The sequence below is a fragment of the Girardinichthys multiradiatus genome, chromosome 8 (genome assembly GCF_021462225.1).
Source record: "Girardinichthys multiradiatus isolate DD_20200921_A chromosome 8, DD_fGirMul_XY1, whole genome shotgun sequence".
NCBI lineage: Eukaryota > Metazoa > Chordata > Actinopteri > Cyprinodontiformes > Goodeidae > Girardinichthys > Girardinichthys multiradiatus.
Window position 1 is genome coordinate 40841861 of NC_061801.1, and position 18591 is coordinate 40860451.

Genomic DNA, 18591 nt, shown 5'->3' on the forward strand with positions numbered 1-18591 from the left:
GTTCTAATTGTTACGGCAAATTTACTCTTTAATCTTTCTGATTGAATAAAAGCAGCAATAAATCAGCAGGTTTTCCTGTCTACATGTAACATCGCTCCTTAATGCTGCTCATCCACTCATAAATCTCTGCAAAACTGGGTCATTTGTGATATAATTCCTATCAGCATGACTCTGTAACGCCAAATGTATCATTTGGGGAAGATGTGTGCATTGATTGTAAACGTAACCCCCCAGCCCCCTAAAGGGCTCACCTAAATAAATGTTGGTTTAAGAAAATATAATAAAATCATGACCATAAATGCCTTATTTTTCAGTTAAGATTCAAAATCCTACATGATATTTGAAATAAATGTTTAGAAACAGAACTTTCTGATCATTTCTGGTACCCGACTTTAAACAGGGGTTCTATTGGGACCCCTGTCCTACTTCTCCCTCATAAAATAAAAAAAGAAATATTAAGATAACTGGAAGTCCCCATAGCAACAAGTGACTCATGAGGTCGCTCTTTTATAAACTGAATAGTTCATTTATTTCCATTCTGACTCGGTGTGTTGACTGCACGGAGAACCCAGCAGTAAACTGGAGTAATCAGAAAACATTATAATTATACACGGAGCTGGATACACAATACAACACTCTGCAATGCATGTCAAAATCTGAGCCGATGAACAGCAGCATTTACTGTTCTTCTGCTAATAATTTACTAAACTTTACAGTAGTCTGTCTGACCCTAATCTATATGTTATATGATTTTACTGTATTGTATCAGCTTGGAGCTAAAAGTATCTCAGTGTATTACTACCTAGTAAAACATGCATCACAGTTGAAAGGGCCGTCAACATCACTGCTTAATCAACCTCCACTACAATAGTAATGTCACATGGCTCAGCGGTAGAGCAGAAGCATCGTATGCAGAGGCTGCAACCTTGATGCAAATGTCCTGGGTTCAGTTCCTGGTCCTGGGCCGTTTACTGTATGTCTTCCTTTTTTCTCTGCCCCACTTCCTGTCCAGCTACTAATGAATAAAGATCATTAATGCCAGGAACACTTTTTAAAAGGTATTAGTGGGAAACACACTGCTTGTAAGGTCAAAGATCAGAAAACAACACGACTCCTCTAATTTCAGCGATACTAAGCTCCACCACACTGACAAAAGCAGCAAACTTCAAAATTAATGAAACTGTTCCCTAACATGTTAAACTCCCAGGAGGTTTTTCATCTCCCACTAATGTGTCTGAAAGGAGATTTTCTGTTCCATTAAGGACAAATTAACGGATGAATCCGGATTATATTAGATTTTAATCATTGAAAAATGTGTCCCTGAAGACATAGAAGTTAAAAACTGTGCAGCCTATGGATGGATGGATGGATGGATGGATGGATGGATGGATGGATGCTGTAGGTGTGGCTAGACTCTAGGAGGAAACTCCAGAAAGTCTGAACAACATTTACATTACAGGAAATTATTGCTGATAATGTTGCATAACTAAAAACACTTGCAGATGGCCGGTATGATATGGACTTGGAAGGTCCATAAGATACCAGGTTCCAAAATGACTCACAATACAGGCAGAGCCCAAGCTGTACCCTGTAAGCTCTGGAAAAAAGAAACAGTAAGTCACAGAAAGTAACCTTTAAGTTTCAAGAAAATAAGCTGTATGTTCTGTAAAGTTGCCTTTTAGTTCTAAAAACGCTCTCTGTATTTTCTAAAATAATTACCTGTAAATTCAGGAAAAGTAACCATCTGGTTCCAAAAAAGTAATACGTTGTACTATACCCTGTTAGTTTTACAAAGTAATCTGTAAGATCCAGAAAAATAAATGCAGGATTCAGTAAGGTAACCTGTAGGTTCCATAAAATAACCTGCAAGTTCCAAGAAAAGCTTTAAACCATGAAAAGTTGCCAGTGAGTTATTGGAAAGCTCCTTGTAAGTTCTAAAATGCAAGTTTTTGAAAGCAACCTGTATGGATCAAGTATTGTAACTTGTAAGTTCTGGTAAATTACTCTCTAACTTCTTAAATGGGACCGTGTAAGTGCTGAAAAGTACCAGTTCCAAGAACACATCATATTGCAGCCCAGTCAACCAAAGTACTCCATAAAGTACTCATCAGATTAAATTAAATTAAATTAAATTAAATTAAATTAAATTAAATTATATTAAACGACACAGAAGAGGAAAAGGCTTGATCCATTTATTTTGTTCTGGATTCTGTAATCATTTTCTTGCACAACGTGCAGTTTGTTGGACTTAGCTGCACATTGATCTATGTTTCTACATGGAAAACACAGATAAAGTTAAAATTCAAGAGTCCAGATTGAAACTGGGTCAAAAATCAAATCTTTGTGTTGTTTTGTTCCCTTCACTGTTTAATTTGGACAACATTCAATCAGATTAAAAACCGGATAAAGCAGCGACGGCATTTCAAGCTGAGCACAGTGGCTCAAAAACCCAGAGGTGAAAACATTTAGTCCAGCAGAGATGGGCATGATGAAGATCCTGGTGTTACTGCTGTTGGTGGCTGTGGCCAATGCCAAAGTGTTCCAGCGCTGTGATTGGGCGCGTATGCTGAAGAGCCATGGCATGGATGGTTACCGTGGGATCAACCTGGCCAACTGTGAGTACTGAACCATAACCAGCATAAACAACCAGAAACATTTCCCTTTCATTTCCATCTTTATTATATTCCCACAACTCTCCATGAGCTTCAGCTTCTTGATAAATGACATCTACAGGTCCTTCTCAAAATATTAGCATATTGTGATAAAGTTCATTATTTTCCATAATGTCATAATGAAAATTTAACATTCATATATTTTAGATTCATTGCACACTAACTGAAATATTTCAGGTCTTTTATTGTCTTAATACGGATGATTTTGGCATACAGCTCATGAAAACCCAAAATTCCTATCTCACAAAATTAGCATATCATTAAAAGGGTCTCTAAACGAGCTATGAACCTAATCATCTGAATCAACGAGTTAACTCTAAACACCTGCAAAAGATTCCTGAGGCCTTTAAAACTCCCAGCCTGGTTCATCACTCAAAACCCCAATCATGGGTAAGACTGCCGACCTGACTGCTGTCCAGAAGGCCACTATTGACACCCTCAAGCAAGAGGGTAAGACACAGAAAGACATTTCTGAACGAATAGGCTGTTCCCAGAGTGCTGTATCAAGGCACCTCAGTGGGAAGTCTGTGGGAAGGAAAAAGTGTGGCAGAAAACGCTGCACAACGAGAAGAGGTGACCGGACCCTGAGGAAGATTGTGGAGAAGGGCCGATTCCAGACCTTGGGGGACCTGCGGAAGCAGTGGACTGAGTCTGGAGTAGAAACATCCAGAGCCACCGTGCACAGGCGTGTGCAGGAAATGGGCTACAGGTGCCGCATTCCCCAGGTCAAGCCACTTTTGAACCAGAAACAGCGGCAGAAGCGCCTGACCTGGGCTACAGAGAAGCAGCACTGGACTGTTGCTCAGTGGTCCAAAGTACTTTTTTCGGATGAAAGCAAATTCTGCATGTCATTTGGAAATCAAGGTGCCAGAGTCTGGAGGAAGACTGGAGAGAAGGAAATGCCAACATGCCAGAAGTCCAGTGTCAAGTACCCACAGTCAGTGATGGTCTGGGGTGCCGTGTCAGCTGCTGGTGTTGGTCCACTGTGTTTTATCAAGGGCAGGGTCAATGCAGCTAGCTATCAGGAGATTTTGGAGAACTTCATGCTTCCATCAGCTGAAAAGCTTTATGGAGATGAAGATTTCATTTTTCAGCACGACCTGGCACCTGCTCACAGTGCCAAAACCACTGGTAAATGGTTTACTGACCATGGTATCACTGTGCTCAATTGGCCTGCCAACTCTCCTGACCTGAACCCCATAGAGAATCTGTGGGATATTGTGAAGAGAACGTTGAGAGACTCAAGACCCAACACTCTGGATGAGCTAAAGGCTGCTATCGAAGCATCCTGGGCCTCCATAAGACCTCAGCAGTGCCACAGGCTGATTGCCTCCATGCCACGCCGCATTGAAGCAGTCATTTCTGCAAAAGGATTCCCGACCAAGTATTGAGTGCATAACTGTACATGATTATTTGAAGGTTGATGTTTTTTGTATTAAAAGCACTTTTCTTTTATTGGTCGGATGAAATATGCTAATTTTGTGAGATAGGAATTTTGGGTTTTCATGAGCTGTATGCCAAAATCATCCGTATTAAGACAATAAAAGACCTGAAATATTTCAGTTAGTGTGCAATGAATCTAAAATATATGAATGTTAAATTTTCATCATGACATTATGGAAAATAATGAACTTTATCACAATATGCTAATTTTTTGAGAAGGACCTGTATATCAAGTGTGGGTGTCATGGGGAGTGGAAATCCCCCCAGCTGGCCAATGTATCGTTAATATAAAACGTGTTGCTAGTTCTGGGGGTTAAAACCTGTCTTTCTCTTCATCTGTTTGGTTCTTTAGCTTCAGTACATTTACATGTGTTATTTTCTAGGTTTTCATCAACAACTATCACTGCTTGGTGCTCCACCTGGAAACAGGTGAATTCTTGGCCAGTTCGTGCAAATGAAGACAAGATCTAAGTTAAAGATGGTGGGGATTTTGGCTCTGGGATTATCTCCTGTGGTGGATCAGAGGTGTAACAGAGCTGGGTGGAAAATTACAACCTCAGAGTAAAACTGGAATCATTAGCTACTGCTGCAGCCTGGACAGATGGGTTACCTGTTTCTAGGTAACCTACAAATAGATTTCCCAGTAAGCCTACTGTCTTAACCAAGAACTGGACCGCTGGACTAATCTGTGTCCAGAACACCAGTATGATGATGCATGGTGGCTTGTTTAATATATTTGCCTTAAAGTGAAAATGTCCAGGACCTTCATGTTCTCCCGTTGCATACCTGGGTTTTTTCCGGTCTCCTTCCACAGTCTAAAATCATGCATGTTGGTTTACTTGGATATTCCAGGATGTCCTCAGGTAGTCTGCGGTTAACTGTGAGTGTGTGGTTGTTTTTCTTGATTGTTTCCACAATGCCTCTTGCCCAGTGGTCTTTGGAGATAGACTTCAGTTCTCCCATCACCCTGAAGGGAATTAGGCAGAAAGAGACAACAGATAAATGGATGATTTTCCTCATCCAAGCGAAGCTTCGGCCCAAATGCTAAACAGTTACTCAAACCATGACTGGAGTAAATCTAAAACTTGATCTGAAGGGCCTCCCTTTCCCGGGAACGTTGTCGTCCCTGATTGTATGCAGGGGTCTGCCTGACCGAGCACGAGTCACGCTTCAATACTCGAGCAACCAACGTCAACAGAGATGGCTCGACTGACTACGGCATCTTCCAGATGAACAACCGCTGGTGGTGCAACGATGGACAGATCCAAACAGCCAATGGATGTCGCATGAGGTGCAGCCGTAAGTGATGAAATAACAAAGTCCTTCAAAAAAAGGTCCTCCATGTTTATTCTACTAAATCTTGGTGTACACTGTTGAAAGTGTTGGACTTTATGTGTAAAGAAGTACCAGTTTTTTAATCTTCTCACAGAACTCCAGACAGATGATGTGAGTGATGCAATCAACTGCGCCAAACGCGTGGTCAGAGATCCCCAAGGCATCGAAGCATGGTGGGATCATGTAACAGATACTGTGATGCTGGGACTAGTTTGATGTTCATAGTTGGACCTTCTTTGGTAACAGGCTTGTGTTTGGTTTCAGGGTGGCCTGGCGTCTTCACTGTAAGAACAAAGACCTGAGAAACTATTTGAGAGATTGCAGCCTCTAACCTGGAGACCAGAGACAGAACAGCTGATCAAACATTAATCCTGCAGATTTAAATTATTGTCTGTTTAGTCTGTAACTTTTAGGGATCGATCTATAAGAAGATACAGTCCTAAAAAACTAAGTACACCCCCTGATCCAGCAACTTGAAGAATCTTCTTCAGCAGGTTTTCTATCTGGCTTCATCAGCTTCTCACATTATTATGGTTGAGGTTTGGTCCACTGTTCTTTCCAGCTTTGCTTCAGTTCACAGAGGTTTGTAGACATTTGTTACTGAGGGTCCCACCCCTGCATTTCAATCAGGTTAAGGTCTGGACTTTGACTGGACCATTGGAGCACCTTGTTTTTTTTTTCTCCATTCTGTTGTAGATCCTCTGCTGTGTTTGAGATCATTCTTCTGTTGATCACCCAGTTTTGACTAAACTTCAGACTCCAGAGTACTTTGGTACACAGAGGAGATCATGGTCCACTGTCAGGTGCCCAGGTTCTATGGATGAGAAACAAGTCCAGTTCATGATCCCTCCACCACCATGTTGGATGCTATGTATGTGAACTACTTACCATACTAGTTCAATGTCTTTCAAACTGTCTTGTCATGACCTTTAACCTACTAACTGAAGCGTGTGATGGAGCTCTTGGGTTTTAGGTTATTTCTCTTAAGCTTCACGCTCTGACATTGGACCGAATCTGCTCAGACGTCCTGTCCTGGGAAGATTGGCAGCTGTCTGAGACGTTTTCCACTTGGGAATAATCTTTCCGTCTGTAAAATGATGACCTTCAGATAGTTTGGAGATTACCTTATGAGTAGCAAAACTTACTTCTCTGAGGCCTTTGCTTTTGTCTTTCCACCCTGGCATTGTGTTAACAGACGCTTGTATGCTCTAGAGCAGCAAACTGACAAAACAGCTGCTTTTATAGAGGTGCTCACACTGATGAATTGAAACAGAGAGGGTGTACTTAGTTTTGTCCATGACTGTAACTTGTAAAACAACCAGTGGTTATTGCTTCTGTTTTAATTCACATATGACTGATTTTCTGCTGGTAGTTCCTCATCTTCAACTAGAGTAAGTCTTTGTTATGGTACTGTTGTCAGATCATCTGATACTTGAAGGTTATTTCCTTTTCGTTGTGCCTGTTCTGGTTTTAATTTGTACTCTCCCTTCTGCTTGTGTGGAGGTCAGTATTTCTACTGTGGAACCATGTTGGTTTGTTTCCTAATCAAATAAAGTTTTTAACCTCTTGACCTTCTTCCTTTTATTACTTGAGCTGATGCTGCATTCACTGACCACTAACATAAGTGATGTTTTGTAAGATTCATAAAAAGGAAAGCAGGAGACTTGCGAGACTGAAATGTTGTGTAACATTGATTTTTTTGTCGGGAGGCACAAAGACAGAAACGATACCAGAAACGATTTCAGGGGATTTTTACGTCCAGTTCTTCACTCTTTTTTGAGGTTGATTTCATGAGATCTGCAGAAGCTTTTGTACAATTTCATCATACTGGAAAAATCAGGTGAATGATCTATTAAAAGCCACCAAATGAGGGAAGATTTCACATTTAATACTTTCAGATCTACATCTTTTCTTCAGGCACCAAAACTCTGATGTTTGTTATTAAAAATGAACGAGTTTAATAACTGGATGTTTTCATGGTGTCTGGAAAACTAATGCTGGGCCATCCAGTACTCCCAGTCAGGGATGGTCTTTTATGAAGGACACGAATAAACAGATAAATAGATAAATGAATGAATGAATGAACTCATCAAAGCTTGTTTTTTTTCTTTCTTAAATTCAAATGAAAGAGAGTTAGGCTCATGCTGGTGGTGCCGTTACCCCCTTTAAGGCCCTCATCCCTAGGTTATGAGTTCATCATGGAGGTGGCACTGTGCTAGAATGTTGTGATCTTCTAGCACGTTGCTGCATCCTGAAACAGTCGATAGATGGTCTGCGGTAGGTAGTCTGATCATGGTGGGAAGGTCCTTCGACGTCCAGAACAGTGGTGAACATGCAGGAGGACGTTCTGGGATGTGAAAAATATCAGGGGATATAATCTGACAGTTTTACGACTTTCTGCATACTGAACAAACTTTTCCAAATTTGCAGCAATCCTGCAACTTCCTCAGAGGTGGTGCCGAGCGTAGTGGAGTCTTCATTCAGTGTGAAGAGGCCCTCAGCACTGTGAGCCAAGTGTAGATGGAAAGTGGTTTCCTTTTAAGGGCTGGAGAAGTTATCTGTTCTTTTTACAAGTTGAAGAAGTTATCTTACAATAAAACCCAAATCAGAACCATTAAAAACACAAAAAGCAGAAGCTCACACTAACATAACAGCAGCAAATTAGGGAAGTAAAATTATTTTCTGTTCCTGTGTGTTTGTCATTTTTAAAGCTGACCACAGTGAAGATTTGGGAATTACAGAGTTTCCTGCTGAGCTTCAGTTCCTGCAACAAACAATAGAACGACTCAGTTCAGCTGAGAGGACACGATGAAGAGTCTGGTGTTTCTGCTGCTGGCGGCGGTTCTGGTCGAGGGAAAAGTCTTCGAGCGGTGCGCCTGGGCGCGGACGATGAAGAGTTTTGGGATGGATGGTTACCGTGGCATCAGCCTGGCCAACTGTAAGTACAATCCTGCTCCATCTGATGAGGCTGATGAGGCATCTTTAACATGGCAGCTTTCATGTGAACTACATATGTATACACACCAACAACTACTACTCCTAAATGCTACTAGTACTAGCAGCCGAGTATTTCCTTTTGTCATTTAAAAAAATTATATACAAAAATCCCATTTTTCTTTTGTCCCGGTAGGTGAGTTTCAAACCAACGGATCATTTTCCACGTCCTCCACTGTCTCTGTGTTAAAAGCCTTAAAAGAAATCAATCTGCAGCAGCAGAAGAGTCTTACTCTGAGGAATAAAAAATGTTATCTGTAATGTGAGCACATTTATTCAGAGGTGGAAATATGAGATAATTGTTTGAAACAGGTTAGTTTTGTTTTAAAAGTCGAGGCTGCTCTCTCTCTGTCTGCTTGTGAAATATTCCTGGAGAAGACTTGGTAATGTCCTGTTGGAAAAGGACAAGTGTAAAAAGTACAAACAGGAAGGGTACCAGAAATTGTGATGCCATAGAGTTTAAACATGATTAATCTATTTAAGGCACACTAATAATAACTCATGGTGTGTTTAATTAGCTTCAGAAGCACCAGGTCCATGTCTGCTGACCTTCACTCACAGTTTTAACTGTTGGATGTTTTGGTAACACTCACACCAGACACAACCATTTATGCCCTCTGCTCCATTCTAGCTCAAGTTGCATACATATGAAACCTCTGAGCCACTGTTTTTACTGTTTTTATGTGTAGGGGTCTGTCTGACGAAATGGGAGTCAGGATACAGTACCTCAGCAATCAACCACAACAGAGACAAATCCACGGACTACGGCATCTTCCAGATCAACAGCCGCTGGTGGTGCAACGACACCCGGATCAAAACAGCCAACGGATGTCGGATCATGTGCAGCCGTAAGCTTTTAACTATAGGCTGGGTGTGAAACCAAGCTGTGCTTCCTGCTAAGGGTTTGGAAATGAACTGTGAACTTTTTTTCATGCATTTATGTTAGGCTTAATTTTTCCTATAGACTGGCTGAATGAAATGCTTCTGTGTAGTTTAGTATGTTGGTATTATTTGATTAATGTATAGCAAAATATACTTTTATTAACACCACAAATAAAATTTGGTTTGAATGCACATATTTTTAATTCTTCCTTTAAAGTCAGTTTAATTAAAATAAATGCAGTTAATTTCAAGCCAACTCAGTCAGTTGATTCACTTGAGCTTATAGTCCAACTCAGTGTGGTTCATTCCAAGTCAGTTTAGTCCAATTCATGCCAATTACGATTTAATTTGTTTTGTAAAAAAATGATGTGAGTCCAGACAGTTCTGTCAGTTCATCCTATTTCTTCCAGTTCAACACAATCCAGTTCAGTACATATTATACCAAGTTTGCACAGTCTGGTTTAAACCAGTTTAAAGGAAAAATGCAGAGGACTCCACATCACTGCATGTTGAGGTACAGTGCAGTTTGAGTTAATTCAGTCTAAATCTATCCTATTTATTCCAATTAAACATGATAAATGACATATTTCCAATTATATCAACCACTCAAACCACATTCACTAACATTAGAAAATGTATACATCAATACACAGATCTGTTGGCGACTTAAGGGCTAGTTGTCCTGCCTAAGGGTACCTCAACAAGCTGGGATTTGAACTTAAACATTTCCGATTGTAGAGACAACTCTTCCTGTTGAACAACAATCACCCCATATTGCCTAGTTCAATCACGTTAATTCTACATGACTACAGTCCATTTGGACCCAAATTTGTTCTAAATAACTTCAGTACCGTTCGGGCTAATTTAGTCCAATTGATATAAAATAGAGACAGTGGTGTTAAAGCCGATAAATGCTTTTCCATCCATTTAAATTTGGACTCATTCCATTTAAGTACAGGTCTGCCAGTTGTGATCCAGTTCAGTTCAAAGGTTTTAAAAGAAATAATTTTTCTGACAGTGGAGCTTAAACTGAAATGTATTTGCTGAAGTCAGTTCAGTTATTTAAACTAATTCAAACATCATTTAGGTTATTACAGATTAATTTAATGGCGTATTGTTACATTTATAAAAGTATTAATGTTTTTCTCTCACAGAACTACTGACTGACGACGTGAGCGTGGCCATCAGCTGTGCCAAACAAGTTGTCAGCGATCCCCAAGGCATCGCAGCCTGGTAACATGTGACAGATCATGTGATTAGCAACAATAGGATGGCTAATCTTCAGCGTGGAAAGTTACAGTATATGCAGATGATGTTTTTATTTGTCTGGTTTCAGGGTGGGCTGGCGTGTGCACTGTAAGAACCAAGATGTGACAAAATATTTGGACGGATGCGGCCTGAATTTGTCATTTCTATAAACCAGGAAGCTCTCAGTAACATAAAGAAGAAACTGACTGCTGATTAAAGAAATTACATCAAAGTTGTTTAAATCTTCTTATAAGAATTACACAAAACACAATCAGAATATTTACTGTGCTTAAATAAAATGTTGCTTTTTATGAAGCTGTATGAACTTTCAACTTAATATCTAGCATAATTGTTTTGTAAGTGTAATCTTCTTGAATGTATTTTTTCTTCCTGCATCTGTTTCTGAATTTGAGGTACAGATATCTGTATCTCAGCTCTACAATTAAGATGTCATCACTTTATTTCTGTTTAATCAACTTGCCTGCAATCATTAGGATGAATTTCCTGTGTCAGTGCTCTGTTCAATAAAATATAACATATCTGCCTGCCTTGTTCCTATGTTTTGTACTATTTTTGGATGATATGCACTTGCAGCTTCAGCATAGAACTGTATAGTGGTAGGGTTTATTTTTTGTCCTAATTCATTTGTTGCCAGGAGTAAAATAATATAATATAATATAATATTTAATGCATCTAATGCACCCTTATGGCAATTTAAGCATTAATTTTCAATTATGGAGTTGTTTTAACTTGATAAAGGTCCACCATAGTCTAGTTCTTCCTCTGACTACATGCACCAGACATCCAAATGCCCCCCAGAGCCCAGGAGCCACAGGAGGGCCACCGCTGGGATCAGGGGAGCTGCAGCGAAGAGCCCATAGGTCCACAGACTAGGGAGCTATGCCAAAGCACCCAGCCCCGGACATCGGGAACCAATAAACCAGCGGGCAGAGACACCAGCCACCGGCAGGGAGTGTACCGTGAGGAAATAGACCCCACATTTGATGGGCGGGCTAAGATGATCTAGGAAAGACCCAACCTGAGACAAAAACGGGGGCACACAGTCACAACCACACATTCCCACCTTCAAGCATAAGATACAAACAGTCACACCCACACACCCCAACATAAAGACACACAACAATGGACGCATTCCGATCTTAACCCCATGAGCCTCCCACCCCCTTGAATTTCCCCACAGGCCCACAACCTACCAGAACACAGCTATCAAACACATGCCCCCGAACCCAAAGGCCATAAATCCCCTCCTCACAGGGGGAAAAACCCCACAGGGGAGCTCCACCCCCACAAAGCCAATGAAGACACACAGTACCGCCAAAATTACTAGACATATTTATTAATTGCTCCGCAACCCGGTACCAATAGACTGGGGCCTTGAGGTTGAGGACATCTGTGTTACGGGCTGCAGAAGACTTGAGACTGGGGTGGAGGTTCACCTTCCAGCAGGACAACCACCTGAAACATACAGTCAAAGCAACAAAAGATAGTTTAGAATAAAGCAGATCCATGTGTTAACTAAAAAACTAAACACAGAGAGAGAAGTACTTGATGCTCAGAGTCAAACAAAAAGTGGAAATTCCCAGAAACAGAACCACGTGGAAAATAGGGAACTAAATGACTAAAAATCCAAAGATGAATAAATCCCTAAAACAGTTGCCTGAGACCCCAAAACACATAAAATACTCGCAACTAGTTCTGGTGCTGAAAGCCCAGAACATGTGAACGGGAAAAGTGTTACTTTATTGCTGGAAGATGATGTATAAAAAACCTGAGATGAACACAGGTTCTGGAAGCCTCGTTTCTGCAGTGAGACCAGAGGAACGGTTCTGGTGTTTCTGCTGCTGTGGCCGATGCAAGATGCTATGGACTCAAATCCTGAAGAATTATGGGATAGATGGTCATCAAGGCCTGGCAACCGAGAGTCCAAATACTCTACATGATTATTGGGATGGACCTCAGAACTTTTATTAAGCTATCTTTTTCTGAAACAGCAATGCAGCAAAGATGGATTTAAAATGATTACAACTCTGAAGAAAAATAAAGCAGCAGCCTGCTGTTCCTGCAGATAAGATGGTTGTAAAGGTCCAGAACCTCTAAGAAATGTTGCAGACATGTTCAAAACCTGCAATAAAATGAGCATTGGAACTCCGAACAGGAAAACTGTTCTACAAAAAGATCATGTTCCACTGAAGAAGACCTGAAACAACAGGGTTCCTTGTTATCTTTGAACTTATGTGCAGCTTAGGAGGTTTGGACCACAATGACTACAAGTATTTACTACAGATTTCTTCTGTTTCAATTAAAGTTTAAGATTATGAAATAAATGTTCATATCAGGCAAAGATAGTCTGAATAAATACGAGAAGTTGTGTGTAGAGATGATTTCACTAATAGGAGGAAAATGAACTCTTCCCTGTGTGAAAACATAATTACTGGGGTTGTTGAAGCCCACATTCTTCATGATTAAACTACTTTCTCTGCTTCGGTTTCATTATCCACACCAAGACCTGATTCCTGCCTGACCTGCAAAATAAAAAAATCACTTAACAGGTCACTGGAGAAGTTCTCCACTGTTCCACGTGTTCATGTCCATGTGTGGATGAAGGTTCTCACTGAGGTTCTCTGGAGTCCCAAAGCCTCAAAAATGGCTCTGTAATCCTTTCTAGACTGACAGATGTCAGTGACTTTATGTTTTTTATCCCTTCTTGATTTTTTTTTAGATCGGGTCTTGGTGTGTTGCTTTTTGGGATCTTTTAGCCTACTTCATGCTGCCGGTCAGGTGCTGTTTAAGTGATTTTATTATTGTTAATATAATATTCTACAGGTCAGGCAGTAATTATAGCAGAGTGTGGCTAGTTTACCTGATCTTAGGTGTCAAAACTGGTGAATCACAGAAAACTAATTTGGCCACGATGGTTTGGAACTTTTCCCTTTAAAGGAGGAAATCATCATTTGCTTTTTGAGTTTACTCAGGTTCATCTTTGACTGAAATTTGTTTAATGACCTGAAACATTTAGATTTGACCAAAAAGCGGGATAAAAACTTCTTCACAGCTGCAGATGATACTGAAGCCAAGTATCTGCAGTCATTTCCTCCCATCTGGAAGCAGCTCCAGCAGCACATTCATTTGTGCTGTGCTACGGTTAAATATTCATTTGTTCCAACAATATCTGAGCTTTATGTTTTCCATGTTGCTCCTTTTGTTTTAGGATGCAGATCACAAGCGGAGCCGCTGATGCTGCTGGGAAACTGGAACCCCTGGAAGAGACGGAGATAAGGAGAGATGGGAGCATCTGGCTCTGAAGCAGGATTTTAAATGTGAGGCTGCAACGATCAGAAACTGGCATCATAAAGTCATTAGCTGATGCAAATGAGGGCAGCACTGGCAGCCTGCTTTGTCTCAGCCTGTTTTTAACACATTTGATCACAAAACCAGAGTCCAACATCTGGACAGAACAAACAGCACAGCCTTGTTCTGGAGGAACAGAAGAAAGTTTGTGACCAGAGAAACTGGGAGTAAGTCATGAAAGTTCAGATAAAATGCAGTTTTCCAACTAATGACAGAGAAACCAGCAAGAAAATGTGATGTGGAGATTGACTGAAACACAGGTTGATTGCAGCAGATGGCTGCTCATCCTGAGCCTGGTTCTGGTTCTGCTGGAGGTTTCTTCCTCAGGAAAGATTGCTGCAAAGCTAAAGACTCGATGCAATCAGCTGGGCTTCCTTAGATAGCGTTGGACTGGGATCAAACTGGAATGTCTGTAATTAAATTTAAGTCTGTATAAATGGACGGATTTGATTTATGAAAGAGAACACTTAATGTCTCCAACAACTGGTCAAAAGTCCAAACTAATTAAATGTCTGTATGCGATTCTGATCTCTGCCACAGAAACCTGGAAGGAAGGAATAAAACGTTCTCCTCAGAGCTTCTAAACAAGCTCCACGTCCTTTCATGAACATCTAGCTGTTAGTTTGAGATGAATTTGGTCCTGCGTTATTTCTTTGTGCAATGCACCAGACCCACAAGCAACCAAACAGTCCCGCAGCAAGACGCTACCATCATGTTTAAAAGATGGTTCTTTAGTTTTGAAAGCCTAGACTTTACAATAAAGTCTGTCTCAGTCTCATCGGACCATCAAGCGTTTCTTCAGGAGACATTCAGCTTGTCGATATGGACGGCTGCAGATTTAATTCCAGCTTGAATTAGTTCAGTTTGGAGCAGAGGCTTTTTTCCTGGTCGCCATCCTCCAAGGAAAGAACAGTGACACTGGTGTTGGAGTAGCTTCCAGTTCAGAGCAGGCTTGAGCTTTGGTGGTTTCTGAACATCCACCCCAACTTCATTTTCTCTGAGGGGGACAGTCTGTGTCAAAAAGGTAAACCTCAGACACAGTCGGGTGGTCTAACCCAGCTAATGATCCAAAGCACTCATCCAGACTGGTCTTGGACTGGACTAACGTCAAGCTTCTGAAATGCCCTTCCCAAGCTTACGATCTCAACCTATTGATAGACTAGGATTAAAAGTCGGGTCTATGCTAAGAGAGCAACTTATTTAAAGGAATTTTACCAATTCTGCCAAGAAGTGTGGTCCAACATCAGCCAGAACTATACCAAAAGCTTCTTGTTAGTGGTCCAGAAGCTAGTAGTCCAGGTGCGACTTAAAACATTTACCCAAATATCAGTGTGGGTGTACATATTTGAGGCTGCATGTAGAATTTTAGGACGTTGCCAGTCCAACTGTCCAGCATGGTGGTGGCAGTACCATGGTGCGGGACTGTTTCACTGCCAGTGGTACCGGTGCATTTGGTTCAATTGTGCTCCAGATTCTCTGCAGATGTTTGTTGTAAAATTATTCCACCCTGGAAGCAGAACAGCTAAATCATGATGAACGGATGGAAACTTCTCCGGAGAACCTGGACCAGAGGTGAAGAGCCAGATGTTTGCTGCAGGAAGTCACATGACTCTAAATGGAGGGAAAATGTTTCCCAGTTTCCAACCTGATCATCTAGGATTAAAAACCACAAGCAAATTGAATATAATCTTTTTATTTTCTCCAGTCGAAGAAATGTACACTAAAGTTCTCTGAAGGTATAAAATTTGTTTTAAATAAGTAATTATTCTGTTTAATATGTAAATTCTCATAATTATTACACCCTGAAGACTTCAAGCTGATGACATCTGCCTCCAATAATCAGTTTAGCAGTTAGCACAAGCTGTCCTGCAGTTTTCAGCTTTGGTTCTAATGCTGGAGCTGCTCTTCACTTCATTCATCATGCCGTCCGTCTGATGAGAAGAAGACTGATGGCATCAGGAGGTGCGTCAGTAGAAAAGATGAATGCTGGTTGAAGGCTTTGGTTGCTGCTGCAGCTCTCAGTGTTCCTGCAGTGGATCCTCTTACTGCAGTCTGAGCTGCTCCGGATCAGGCGGATGTCCGGCGTGGAAACGGTTTGCTGAGCAGGAAGGTTGGGTGAAGCAGGTCGATGCTGGTTGATTTTGGGTCTGTGGGGAGTTCTAGGTGTGCAGTCTTGATTTGGATGAAGATGGAGATAACCCTGAGGCTGGTGGACAGATAGGCTCTGAGGAGAAACGGACAGGAGGAAGCAGTTAACTCTCAGTCTAAAACAGCAGAAAGTTTAAGTTTCTGTTCAGTTTGTTTCCATCCTGCAAAACATGAAGCTTTTTATTGATTCAACTTGGAAACAATCTCTTCAGATATTTGAAGATCAACTTCTACACAAACATGTGAAACCAGCTCAGTTAGGATTAACAGTTATTTCTAGGATCACTGAGCCTCTAAATGGTTTGGGAAGACCCAGGTGATGATGTCATGGCTCCGTAAGCTTCTGATAGGTTAAATGTCCAACATTAGAGTTAAATGGAGGAACACCAGGAGGCGTTTTAAGGCATCACCTCAAACACACAAAATAAGTTATTCAAGATACCAGGAAGAGAACTGTGGACCTCCACCAGTCCAGTTCATCCTTGGGTCCAGATACCAGAAGGTTCCACGTTCATCTGTTCAAACAGTTATATGCAGGAACAAACAGCTTGGGAATGTCCTGCATCATACCGCCATGGTAGGATACGGGTTCTGTGTCCCACAGAGATGAACTGGTTCACACCAGAACCAGTTCATCTCTGAACCCCAGAGATGAACAGGTTCTGCTGTGAAATGCGTGAATCAACCCCAGAACAATAGCTGCAGACCTTGTGAAGATACTGCTGAAGCTGGTGAGTGAGTCATTACCAACAGGGAAACAAGTCCAGTACCGACATGGACTGACAGGCAAGAAGCCATCACTGCAGAGGCAACAGAGAAAAACAGATTGTAGAAGAAAAAAGATTATCAGGAAATGTTGAAGCAACATCTCAAACCATCAGCCAGGAAGCTAAGGCTCAGGCACAGATGGGTCTTCTAAATGCACAATCTGCTCAGGATATCACCAGCTTAGTTACTAAGAGGCTTCAGGACAATCAAGACTGATCTCAGCCCCAGAAGACATGAACGAACAGAACAGGTTCTCCTACAGTCCTAATCGGTTCTGTCAGGAGAAATGGGACAAACTACAACCCTTTTACAAATTAAAAGGAAATATGTGGAGAGTTTTAAATTTAAACAAAGTATTAAAAAGTCATAATTCTGGCGTTTAGCAAACAGAAGTGATCTTGTTTGTCATAACTAACCTGAAACCGGAAAAGTTGGATCTGATTTCACGTCAGAAAAGGGTTAATATGCCTTTATATGCAGAGTATGTAAATATCTGCTTTCAGCTCTAGTGTTGTGTTGTCTCTGACTATTATCAGGGGTCAACAAATGTTTTTTGTTTTTTTCCAGGATTTCATGTTTTCCTCTCTTCACAGCTCGGGTTCAGGCCTGAAATCATCCTCTCCATCCCTGCAGCAAACGCAGGACTGTTCCTTTAAATGTGCAGACTGGTTTTATCTGATGGAGACTACAGGTTCCCTCCGCTGACGGCGAACAGACAGACGTGATTATTAGCTGGAGTTTCCAGAGGAGCTGATTCAGGCAGTTTTCAGCTGCTGCTAATTAACATTGAAGCACAGAGAGAATTATCTGCTTAAAAGTCCTACAGAGAAACCCGTCCAGTCTGTGTGCGTGTGTCGATTAAGCTGCAGATTATCAGGATTTTCTAATTATTAGGGAGTAATTAAGACCGAGGCGGGGATTATCAGGCTGAAACATGAAAACGCTGAAGCAGACGCAGTGAGAACTGAAACAATGACACTCAAGAGACACACAGAGTTCATCACCGAGTGTGTTTAGCAGCTCCGAGGCCCTCAGGGGGTGGAGGAAGTTAGGAGCTTTCCGAATAAAACAGGGGAATCCTACAGCAGCTACATGAAGAAGAAACAAATGCATCAAATGTTTTAAATACTTTAATTTATGACATTATTCTGTTGTTCTGGGAAGACGTACATGCAGAATATTTCCACCTTTAGAACCTTTCCACAGCTTGTCCCGTTTCCAACCACAAACTGTGTTTTTATGTAATGACCAACACCGAGTAGAGAAGAACTGTAAAGTAAAAGAAAATTATTCATGCTTTTAGAAATGGTTTAAAATATAAATCTGAAAACGTCTTGCATTTTTATTTAATCCCCTTTACTGTGGTACCCCTAAATAAATTATAAGCAACCAACTGCCTTGATAAGTCTGTTGTAAAGAGTCCAAATGTGTGTAATTTAATCTCTATCTGGACGGACGGATGGACAGATGATAGACGGATGGATGGATGATGGACGGATGGATGGACGGATGGATGGATGGATGATGGATGGACAGATGGACGGACGGATGGATGATGGACGGACGGATGGATGGACGGATGGATGGATGGATGATGGACGGACAGATGGACGGATGGATGGACAGATGGATGGACAGATGATGGACGGATGGATGGACAGATGGACGGACGGACGGATGGATTGATGATGGACGGATGGATGGATGGACAGATGATGGACAGATGATGGAC

The 18591-nt window shown here is 41.2% G+C and overlaps 3 protein-coding genes across 6 annotated transcripts in view; 2 read left to right on the forward strand and 1 right to left on the reverse strand.

Moving 5' to 3' along the window:
- The first annotated feature begins 2422 nt into the window (after window positions 1-2422).
- On the forward strand, window positions 2423-6961 carry LOC124872821 (lysozyme C-like). The gene is made up of 4 exons (XM_047373190.1): window positions 2423-2615; window positions 5256-5414; window positions 5545-5623; window positions 5715-6961. Exons 1-4 carry the CDS (start codon window positions 2480-2482, stop codon window positions 5779-5781), a joined length of 441 nt encoding a protein of 146 aa, XP_047229146.1. The 5' UTR covers window positions 2423-2479; the 3' UTR covers window positions 5782-6961.
- Window positions 6962-8148: 1187 nt separating this feature from the next.
- On the forward strand, window positions 8149-11115 carry LOC124872226 (lysozyme C-like). The gene is made up of 4 exons (XM_047371988.1): window positions 8149-8388; window positions 9134-9292; window positions 10481-10559; window positions 10663-11115. Exons 1-4 carry the CDS (start codon window positions 8259-8261, stop codon window positions 10742-10744), a joined length of 450 nt encoding a protein of 149 aa, XP_047227944.1. The 5' UTR covers window positions 8149-8258; the 3' UTR covers window positions 10745-11115.
- An 800-nt stretch (window positions 11116-11915) lies between these two features.
- mbd2 (methyl-CpG binding domain protein 2) overlaps window positions 11916-18591 on the reverse strand; it is a 29329-nt gene continuing 22653 nt past the window's right edge. The window contains exons 7-9 of one of the 4 annotated variants that reach the window (XR_007039413.1): window positions 18030-18128; window positions 17864-17947; window positions 16051-16167 (exon numbers count right to left, since the gene is read on the reverse strand). Coding sequence is in view for 1 of the 4 variants with exons in the window: in XM_047373465.1 (XP_047229421.1) it covers window positions 16011-16167 (157 nt within the window). In the remaining 3 variants the exon portion in view is untranslated. Of the gene's footprint in view, window positions 12051-15620; window positions 16168-17863; window positions 17948-18029; window positions 18129-18591 lie in introns of those variants that run through there. The other 3 variants (XM_047373467.1, XM_047373465.1, XM_047373466.1) reach the window with 3 other exon arrangements.

What these genes read in the sequence shown, in the direction of transcription:
- LOC124872821 (XM_047373190.1), top strand. Translation starts at nt 2,480, where the DNA reads ATGGGCATGATGAAGATCCTGGTGTTACTGCTGTTGGTGGCTGTGGCC. An exon ending in TGGGATCAACCTGGCCAACT is followed by an intron (nt 2,616 to 5,255) that starts GTGAGTACTGAA and finishes GATTGTATGCAG; the next exon opens with GGGTCTGCCTGACCGAGCAC. An exon ending in CCCCAAGGCATCGAAGCATG is followed by an intron (nt 5,624 to 5,714) that starts GTGGGATCATGT and finishes GTTTGGTTTCAG; the next exon opens with GGTGGCCTGGCGTCTTCACT.
- LOC124872226 (XM_047371988.1), top strand. Translation starts at nt 8,259, where the DNA reads ATGAAGAGTCTGGTGTTTCTGCTGCTGGCGGCGGTTCTGGTCGAGGGA. An exon ending in ATGTCGGATCATGTGCAGCC is followed by an intron (nt 9,293 to 10,480) that starts GTAAGCTTTTAA and finishes TTTCTCTCACAG; the next exon opens with AACTACTGACTGACGACGTG. An exon ending in CCCCAAGGCATCGCAGCCTG is followed by an intron (nt 10,560 to 10,662) that starts GTAACATGTGAC and finishes GTCTGGTTTCAG; the next exon opens with GGTGGGCTGGCGTGTGCACT.